The 10634-nt window shown below is 43.5% G+C and overlaps 1 protein-coding gene across 1 annotated transcript; it reads left to right on the top strand.

The window, feature by feature from the left end:
• Nucleotides 1–605: 605 nt before the first annotated feature.
• BET1L (Bet1 golgi vesicular membrane trafficking protein like) lies at nucleotides 606–9228 on the top strand. Its single transcript, XM_048854553.2, has 4 exons — nucleotides 606–737; nucleotides 3248–3339; nucleotides 4103–4159; nucleotides 6833–9228. The coding sequence occupies exons 1-4, from the start codon at nucleotides 719–721 to the stop codon at nucleotides 6998–7000; spliced, it is 336 nt and encodes a 111-aa protein (XP_048710510.1). The 5' UTR covers nucleotides 606–718; the 3' UTR covers nucleotides 7001–9228.
• The last annotated feature ends 1406 nt before the right edge of the window (nucleotides 9229–10634 follow it).

Below are 10634 nucleotides of genomic sequence, written 5' to 3'. Positions count from 1 at the left end.
GGTAATCGGTGCCTATATAAGGAAAAGCCCCAAATATCAGGACTTTCCCTATAATATCACAAAAAGAAAAGGAGTACTTGTGGCACCTTAGAGACTAACCAATTTATTTGAGCATGAGCTTTCGTGAGCTACAGCTCACTTCATCGGATGCATACCGTGGAAACTGCAGCAGACTTTATATACACACAGAGTCAAATAAATTGGTTAGTCTCTAAGGTGCCACAAGTCCTCCTTTTCTTTTTGCCAATACAGACTAACAGGCTGTTACTCTGAAACCTATAATATCGGGACATCTGGTCACCCTAGGCTAATCCACCTTCTTGCCCGTGGGTCCCCAGCCGGTGGGACACGGCCCCCTACCCTGCCCAGCATGGGCAAGCCCGGCCACCCTGCCCGGCCAGCCGAGGGGCAGCAGCGGGGGGGCTGGATCGGAACCGAGTGTCCAGGGCCGGCTGCGAACGGGACTGTCCGGGCGCGGGGGGGGGGCAATGGGCGAGGGGACGGGCCCAGCTGCCCGGTCGGGGGGAGGGGGCGAGGGCCAGGCTGCTGGGCGGGACGCTCCCGGGCCGGTGTCTCCCCCGCAGCAGCCGCCGGGGCTCGGTGGCAGGGGAGGCCCCGCCCCGGGAGGCGGAGTCACTGCGGCTCCCCGCCCCCGCCAACCGGAGCCGCCCGCCCGCGGCCGAAGCCGGATACGGAGGCGCCGAGGCCGGACGCGGCCATGGCGGACTGGGGCCGAGGTGAGCCCGGGCCGGGCTTCGCGCGCTGCCGCCTCCTGCCCCGGGGCGACCGGCAGCCCCGGGCCCAACTGCGGGCCGCCGCCGCCGCCATTTGTCCGGGCCCGGGCGCCCGCCTGGGGAGAGGGAACGGCGGGGCGGGGCCTGGCAGTGGGGAGGGGGCCTGGCTATGGGGTGGGGGCCTGGCAGTGGGGTGGGGGCCTGGCACTAAGAGATGGGAGCAGGGAGTTGCTGTGGTTTGGGGGCGGCTGAGGGGACAATGAGGCCCATGGCACGGTGGCAGTAAGGTATGGGGTGGAGGGTGGGCGTGGGGAGGTGCCTGTCAGTAAGATATTGGGATGGGAGGACAATGGGGCCCGTGTTGGTAAGATATGGGGTGGGTAGTTGGTTAGGTGTGGGTCTGTGGGGCAGCGAGGGGCACGTCAGTGCAAAATAGGTGTGGATGGGGTTGGTTTGGTTTGCTGGTAGTTTTGAATTTACGATCACTTTGGTTTGTTGTTTAAGCACCTTGTGATTGTGGGGTTTTCTAAATAGTAATTTCGTAAAACAAATTTAAAGTTTTGAGCTTGAATTAATATGCAAACTTGATACCATTAACTTGGGTTTGAATAGAGACTGGGAGTAGCTGGGTCCTTACACATATTGAATCTATTTCCTTAAGCGAAGTATCCTCATACCTTCTTGTCAACTAAGTGAGCTATCTTGATTATCACTACACACGTTTTTTTCTCCTGCTGATAATAGCTCATCTTAACTAATTAGCCTCTCACAGTTTGTATGGTGACTTCCAACTTATCTGTGTATAGATACACACACACACACAATCTTATTCTATGTTCCATTCTATGCATCCGATAAAGTGAGCTGTAGCTCACGAAAGCTTATGCTCAAATGAATTGGTTAGTCTCTAAGGTGCCACAGGTACTCCTTTTCTTTTTACAAGTACTCTTGTTCTTTTTAAATTTAAAGTCCACCTTCTGGAAGGTGGGTTACTCCTCCGCCTCCCTCCCTCCTGCAACCACTGCCATGGAGGTTTCTCCAATGGGCTCTTCTAGATCAATGGGGGCTGTGAGCAGGTTTCAGGGGGTCCCCCTAGCATGGCCAGCGTTAGACTTGTTAGGGCCCAGGGCAGAAAGCCAAAGCCCTGTCATGCAGGACTGCGGCCCGGGACCCTGAGCCCCAACACTCCGGGGATGAAGCTGAAGCTTGAGCAACTTAGCTTTGCTGGGGTCCCTGTGGCATCGGGCCCCAGGCAATTACCCTGCTTGCTACCCCTTAATGCCGGACCTGACTTTCATATGGAGAAAACCAGTTGTTGTGGCACAGCTGGGCCATGGAGTTTTTATAGCATGTTGGGGGGCAGGGAGGAGCTCAGAAACAACAAAGTTGAGAACCCCGTTCTAGATTCCTCTTCTCCCTAGTCATTGCCCTCATGTGAGGACACACAATGCTCCCTCTGTCTCATGTGACTGCAGGTGCCTGTTAGTCACTTTGCTTGCCTCCATTTGGGCAGTAGGGGTTCAGAGTATTTAATGCTAAACAGATACTGCCTGCATCCCCATAGTTTGAAGTGTAGCTGTGTGATGGACTGAGGATTGGTGGGGGATGTTTTGGACTCGTGTGCATGCTCATTATGAACTGCAGGCTCCTCTGCTGCCCCAAGTGTTCAGCAGTGGGTCCTCCATTTAAGTAATACTCCTTTTGAGGCATGGTTTAGTTGGCACCAATATCTGCAGTGGCTCAGAAGCTACTTGTACAGGTGTCTTGTTAGGTAAGCTAGTGTACAGTTTCTTATATACAGGTTGCGAGGCGCAAATCATCAAAGTTCTTAGACATCCTCAGATGGAAGTTGTTGCAGAAGAACAAACCACTATTATTTATTATTGCATATCACATGCAAACTCTTAAGCCCAAGCTTTTCCAAAATATGCACCTCTGCAGCTAAGGGCAGAATTAGGCATTTTTTAAGAGCAGGGACTCAGATGTAGAAAGTTTGTTTGTCTGTCAAATGCCTGGTGAATTTGCTATTCACTTCAGACCAGTGATACCTGGCACAGTAGTTCAGGGCTGAAACAGTTTCCTGAAATAATATTGCTCATAGTTGCATAACCTTCCGTTTAGCATTTGTCTGAAAAGCAGCCTTAAAAAGAAGGCATTTTCTCAAAAGCTTTGGTGTTGTGTTTTCCGTAGTTCCTTGTAAATGACTCTTAAAAGCTCCATAAAGTTTTAGTAGTAATGCTTTGCAATTCTGTAGTACCTTTTCATCATAGGATTTCAAAGTTCTTCATGGGCATTGATCTTTACAATACCTACACAAAGTAGGTAAGCGTTATTATCCCCATTTTACGACTGTGCAAATGGAGGCATAGAAAAGTTAAGTGACTTGCCCAAGGTGTCACAGCAAGTCTGTGGTAGAACTGAAAATAGAAATCTGAAATCCTGACGCCATTCCTCCATTTTAACCAGTAAATACACTGCCATTTGTTGTATCATAACCGATAGGATTTTTTCAGGTCAGAGTCCAAGTGCTGTGGATGATATGCTAGATGTGGAGAACAAGCGCATGGCGGACAATCTAGCCACCAAGGTCACCAGGCTGAAATCGGTTAGTTGCTAACTTCACATCATACATTTTCTTTACTGTCTGACGTCGTGAATGTTGAGAGCACATAGTAGGTTACATGGCGCTGTCTTATTTATGAAGCTTTTAAGTATATCACTGTCTATGACTGGTCAGGTAGCTAACTTTTGCTATTGGAATGTCCTGGGGCATTTTATTGAAATCCTCATCCCTTATTTGGGATTTAACTATGTTCCAGGGTACAAAATTTTCTGGTTTTAGTGGCATCCAGAGAAGGAATTAGGTTTGGTAAGTGATTGGGGGGTGGGGGCAAGATATACAAAGATATATTGTTAAGGATGCCTTCTTTGGAAGGTCTCAATAAAGCCATATTAAAAATATTCATATTCATTATATTCATATAATAATTCTGGGACTAAATCAGTTCCATTGGCTTGAAAAACCTTGATTTATGTACACTTCTTAATGCAGAGACCACAGAGTTAGCAGAATACTGGAGTCTGTTTTCCATTTTCACTTTCCCAGTATTTGCATGGTGACTTCATATAAAAAAGTTTGTCTGTGGTTGGTTGTAGAGCTGAATTTCTGATTCTGGAGATCTCAGGAATTTCTACTGCAACTATTGGTGTGTACATTGGACTCAACAAACACATTGTGTGTATGTGTGGGAGGTGGTAGGAGTGATGAGCCACTCTTGTATGTGTGCTTGGAATTTCACCAGCTTCTAGTATGTTAGGAGTTGATTGTTTCACTTGGAGATGCTGACACTTTCTTCTGTCTTGAGTAGCTGGCACTGGATATCGACAAAGATGCTGAGGATCAAAACCGCTATCTGGATGGCACGGTAAGAAACTGATAGAAGTCCATAAGGGGTGAAAACCTCTGTCCTGAATCTCAAGAGTTGTCTTAATTGTTTGCTTCATAGAACCCCCATAAACGGCACCAAATTAAATTCTAGCAATTGGAATTGGCAGCGTCTCAAATGCTGGGTGATAAATGTGAAGCTATTTTGTATGGGCTTTTTGGTACATAGTCCAACAGAAGCCTACCAGCTGCTAATATCATTGTGTCTGATCAGACTAACACAGCTAGCAACTAGTAACAGGAACCATTGGAACAGGACAATGTATTTTAGAAATACAGATGGAGATTATCTACTTATTGGGATTAAAACCTCTGCCTCAAGCTAATATTCAGATATAGGCCTTTCTTGGTCATTTTTGTTTGTAACTTTGGAAGTGTTTATAAATATGTCAAGATTACTTTCCATAATCTCTGAAACCCATAGAATTAATCAGGGCTTTGTATTCACTACTCTTTTTGGAAGTGCTGAGGCTGGGACTCTGTGCAAATGGGTATCTGCTCATGTTATCAAGTATCTTATTCCTTCCACTTACCACCTTAACTTCTACAGGTATTATGAAAAACAAATATAATTTATAAAACAAAAATAAAATCTGGTTATGTATTCTAAACACTGGCTGCTGATGGAAGATCCAGGAACTTCAGGAAAGGCTGAAATTGCTATACATTGTGTGGGCTAGCAGATGCCCTAATTTAGCATTCTAGGGAAAAAGACCTTACTTTTTAACCTCCATATTTTTTATTTCAATTTATTTCCCCTTAATTTCACCCCCCACTGCAGTCTTAAATTGATATATACAAATTGTATAGTAGCAACAGAGAGAGAAGATCTGTAACATAGAGCTTACCCACTGAGGGTTTTGGAAAAATTCTGAAAGGAAGAGAATCCAGTGCAGATGTTTGAGGATGGGACTAAGGTGGTCATGCTGTTACTTGATGAGCAAGATCAGGCAGTTGCTTTTCTGTACATGTTGGAGTCTGGAGAAGCTGCAACATGGAGGCCATAGAGAAGGTAACTGCAGGATTGAAAGCAAGATGGGATGAAGATGTATATGAAGTCTTCAAGAGGGATGGGATCCATACAGTCACATACAAAGTCAGAATTGGGAAGGAGAGGAGAATGGAGGTTGATGGTAAAGGTTAGCAGCAAGATTATGGGCAAAAGGTCTTCATCTGACTCTAAATCAACAAGGTATGTTCAGGAGATTAATTTGTGTTTTTATCTGAGAAGCATTTCAAATAAATGTCTTGGAGGAAAGTTGAGTGGAAGCCACAAATTACGTATAATTAAGGAAGACTCGAGGGAAGGATGCAGCATTAAAGTTATTGGATAACATGTTCACCTGAGTGTGGCTGAAAAACTATAGCAGAGGATAAAAATGGGAGCGATAAGATCATAATGGAGAGGGAGAAAGTAGATGTAAGAAAGCATATGGCCAATAACTGAGCCCTGGTAAGTTCTGTATAGGAGGGTTCTTGATGCAGAAGAGAAACCACTACTAGAGATGAACAGCAATTTTGGTAAACAAGGGAACTGGAGATGCCTATGCGTCTATGGAGGTAGCGTAGCAGGAAAGAACGGTCCAAAGTCTGCATTGAAGTCAAAGGTGAAGAGGAAAAAAGAAATAGCTATCATGAGAAAGGAGAACTAATCAAGGAAAAGTACATTCTGTGCTATATCCAGAGTCGCACTTTAGACTGCCGGACTTCAAGAATATGGTTCTCCGAGAGGTGACTGAAAAAATCGCCTTCTCTCCAAGCACTTGGAGAAAGGGAAGGTTGGAGGTTAGGAGAAGCTTTAATTAGAAGAGTGAACAGCAGTAGATTTTAGAGCTTTGAGTAAGGAAAAGAAACTGCTGACAATGGTAATTATGTGAGAAGACCGAAACAAAAGACAGGAGAAGAAAAGGGGGGCTTGAGAGGAGAGAATTTGCATTACAGTATGGTCTGATGACACAGCACTGAGCAATGTGGTGTTCTAGTCTGCAAATAACATTATAATCTGATGGCAAGAAACTGCACCTTTTTCTAAACCTTTGGGCTTGTCTATGCATGGAGTTATCCCCAATTAACTGCATGTATAGGAAGTCTTAATCCAGAGTAAGAGTTTCCACACCTGGAATCAGGAATAACTCCATGTATAGACAAGCCCTTAAAGATAGATAAGTAGCATTCTGTATTACTAGCTATACTGTGTGTGGTGTGTAGTATGACATAATTGAGGACCCTGTCGTAATGCATACGTAGAATAGGACAAAACTAAGGTTGCTCTGAGGACCTTTAATTCTGCATTTTCTGGTTTGTGTGCAATTAAGATACCAAAAGTTGCATTGACATAGGTTGGCGTTATATTTTGGGGGTGTGCATTGCATTTAATAGAACTTTATTTGACCTTCAAATATCTAACTGCATTGAATGAACTGAAGGCAATATTCTGTCCGTGGAGCCTGAGTGTGGGAGTACCGGACACTGATTTCTTAAAGACTGATTGCTGCTTGTATTTTTCTTTTCCTTTTTTGATTCTAGACTTAGGAGTTAGTCAGTTCCACAGGCAACTAGAAACTGAAATGGTTCTGCTTTAAAAAGTAGCACTCTCTAGAGAGAGCCCCATTTGTTTTATAATTTCTCCATTTCACCATTCTGTCTCCCTCAGGACTCCGATTTCATGAGCGTGACAGGCCTGCTGACGGGAAGTGTGAAGCGTTTCTCCACCATGACACGCTCAGGAAGGGATAATCGCAAACTGCTTTGTTACGTTTCTGCTGGACTGGTGGTTGTGTTTTTCATCCTCTATTATCTCGTGTCAAAAGCACGGACTTGAGTAGGGTCCTCATCCTGGAATTTTTATGGAAAGAAAAACTGTGGCCATGATAGACAGAGACTTGCTCAAAGCTATCCTCAAGTCTACCCTGTCAAGGATTGTTGGGATATTCCTGGAGGACCATAACGTCTCTGGACTCCAAGTTACTGTCATTTTTCTAATCAGTCTTGGACATATTCATCAGATTTTTTCATAAAATGAATATAGTTCGTTCTGATCTTTTTAAATGTATGTATACCACAACTTGATCTCCTTGTTGACACTTAGCCTTCATTTATTGCTTTGTCCATGACCTTTAGCCTTCATCTATTACCTGGCTCATAACCATGTCATGCCCACCTTAGGGACGTGCAGTGTTGTTTATGTGAAAGTGTCTGACTCAACCCATAGTAGCAATGTGCCTGTACTCCATTCATAAATGAGCAGAGCTGGGGAGTCTGAGAAGTCTAAATGTGGGCCTGGGAGGCAGGAGCTGTTGAGTTCTAATCCAGCTCTGTCAGTGGCTTACTTTGTGCTCTTGGGAAGTCAGTTAATCTCATTTTATGTTTTGAAATACATTAATACCAACAGCTTCTCACTAGGCTAGAATTGTTGTACAATGCTCTGAAGAACTAAATCGTGTGGTAGGTACTGAGTTGAGTAGTTACTACTTGTTATCATGAATGGTTGATGGAGTTTTGTATCAGAGCAGGCTTTTACCACCATGATAGCTTGGTTCTACTGACCTGCTTGTCTCATAGCTGAGGATGGGGAAAGGCAGTAAAGAGATGGCTGGTGGCAGTAATTTTTCTGTAGCACAAATATCATGGCTCTTGTGACAAGTACATACGTGCTCAGTTGCAACCATAGAAGACATGAGAGAGTTGAAAAACTGAAGAGGGAAAAAAACATTACTTTACAAAAGGCTTGGAAACTATTGTGTAAATAATCTAGAGGGGGAAGTTGTTCGTATAGTTGGTACTGGCATTCCCATAATACGACACTTTGGTATTGTTGGGAAGACATTTCCACTCCATAGGTAAAGATGGAGTTTAGATCTGTCGTCTTAAGTGGGCTGATCATAGGGATGATTTAAAATAAGAGGTAACCTTAGAATTCTCAATTCTTTGTCCCCCCCACATCACCTGGTAGGTACGCTGCATGTCACTGTGCAACTGTCTGGAATACATACCTGAGCAAGTATTGTCTATTGTTTGTGAAGCCATCACTCCAGAGCTTGCAGCACTTTGAGATACAGTATGCACCCTGTTCTATGATGATTCTACATAATTCTGTGCGTTAGAATGCTGTGTGGATGAAGGTTGTTTATGATCTTTCAGCACTACATCTTTATTCTGTATTGTACCCTGATTCAGAATGCTCATCCCAAATCACCCTTCTCTCTCTCACCTTTCATTGATCTTGTCATTTCCCCTCTCATTCCAACCCATGTATGTTCTCCCATCTGAATTATTTATATCTGCCTCCAGTTATAATAAACCATTCTAAAAATACTACTGTTATTTTAAAAAAACACCCAAAACGCTATACATTATTTTAAAAGGCTTTTATGGTACAAAACAACTCTACCATAATTGTTTTGTAGTGTGTGTATATTTGTTCCAAGGGTTCCTCTGGATTTTCCTGTAAGTATTCCTTGCTTGATGATTGGCTATCTCTTATTCCTCTTGATATAACCACCTCTCTAAGACCAAAGAATATATCCTCTATACAGTTTATTTTTCTCCCCGAACAAACCCATATCCCCTAATCCCTGTGTATATTGCCTCACCCTGACAAATGACACTGTGTGACATTGAGGAATTTCCCTCTTACAAGCCACAGAACGTTGATCCTTCTGCAGATTTAGATCCAGTTTTCTTAATCTGCTTCTTACCTTGAATATTGATCTTCTCATGTATTAGCTGATGTACTGTAACTTGTGTCCTTATCCTGTTCCAAAGATAGAATGTGCAATAGGGATAGAGGGAGAAGGATGCAGTGATGATCCACTCTGGCTCTTGGCTCAGTTGACTCAGTCCTGTTTGAATCTTGTTTTTGGTAAGACTTGGCTCTTCTGAGCTCATTTTACATGCCTAAAAAATTTGGGTGGCTCACTTGAGTGTTCCGTCTGCTTCCCTCAAGCAAATCTTTCCTGACCAAAGAACTCCAAAGCACTCTAATTCTTGCCAGAGCAATTATCTCTTTATTTTGCTTTTTATGGTGTGAATAAAGTTGTACTGCCTTAAGATGCTGCACCAGTAATTATATGTGTATATTCTTATCGTGGTCCAAAGCTGTATTATACTAGCCAGTTTCCAAACATATACATGGTTCACTTTTTATAGGACCTATTGCCTTGGAACCTGCATTGATGCACAACATTAAATACATCAGTAATACCATACTCACTACAGTGGACAGTGAAGATTACATCTAAGCTCTAAGATGCATTAGACCAGAAGGTGTGACAAGATAGCACCCTATGGGATCTGCATGTATCCATAAAGAAGAAGATAAATTGTCCCCCACTGACTTTGGGATGAAGAGGAAAAATGATCACTAAAGTACAAGTCGCCCATCTTGCTCAGGAGTCAATAATAGAGCTGGTCAGGAACTTTTAAACCATTTTTGTTGGAAAATGCTGATTTGTCAAAACCAAAACTTCCCATGGGTTTCAACGGATTGTTTGACACTTGTCCCAATTGTTTTCATTTTTGGAATGAAGTACTTTGATTTTTGATTCAAAATGACTTCTTGTTTTGAAATTTTATTTTAAAAATATTTTTAAAATAAAGGTCAACAGTGTCCTCTGCAGTCCAACAGTTCGCTTCCCCATCACCACCTTCACACTAACCTTGCCCTGAAAGGCTAAGTAAAACTTTGAGAGACCAATAAATGCAGGGGAGGGACTGTTGGTGTTCCCAGCTTGGTTAAGTGGGGGAGACCATTTGTCCTTAGCAATAATTGTGTTAACCTTCTTTGGGCTTGGCTGTGGCACTTAAGCACTGCTCATAGCAAGGGATGGTGCAGAGTTGCACCATTTCTGCATGGAACTTGGGGAGGAAGCCTCACAGAGACAGAATTGTCCCCTGTAATTCAGAAGGAGAATATCTACTTCTATACCACTTCAACAGGAGCAACTTCCCTCCTCTGCTGTGTCAGGCCTGCTCCAAATGGTGATGTGCAGCTGCAGTGTGTCCATAGCTTCACCTCTTCCTCTTTAGGGCAGTATGCTCCTCTGGGGGAGTATGAAGGGAATAGGTCCTGAATGCAGCCTGCAGTCATGGTTGGCCTGCAGGTGGACCTTGCAAGGCGCTGCATATTCACAGCCATCCGGCATACAGCAGCTGAGAGAGCAAGAACAGTGCTTCTCCTAGGTTAAGGGGATGTTGTTTGGCAATCTAGGCTTACTTTGGTTTTTAAAAATTCTAATGAAACTTTTTTCTTAAATTTAATGAAAAGGTTTTTTGAATTTAGGATTTTAACGTTTTCCAGCAATTCTAAACTGGCAATATTTTGCAAAGGCATGAGAACCAGAAGTGGAAATTCACTAATCATCATTCCCCTTCTCCCCCCTGTCCCCCTCCCCATTATCCAAGATTAGTGAAGAGGAAAATGTAAACTAGGAATGAGTGGTGAAGAGCCCATTTAA

This window comes from Caretta caretta, chromosome 6 (assembly GCF_965140235.1).
Source record: "Caretta caretta isolate rCarCar2 chromosome 6, rCarCar1.hap1, whole genome shotgun sequence".
NCBI lineage: Eukaryota > Metazoa > Chordata > Testudines > Cheloniidae > Caretta > Caretta caretta.
Note: the sequence above shows the minus strand (reverse complement) of the source record. Positions and strands in the feature narration are given on the sequence as shown.

Coding starts and splice junctions, on each gene's coding strand:
- BET1L (XM_048854553.2), top strand. Junction 3,340..4,102: donor AGGTCACCAGGCTGAAATCG/GTTAGTTGCTAA, acceptor TGTCTTGAGTAG/CTGGCACTGGATATCGACAA. Junction 4,160..6,832: donor ACCGCTATCTGGATGGCACG/GTAAGAAACTGA, acceptor TGTCTCCCTCAG/GACTCCGATTTCATGAGCGT.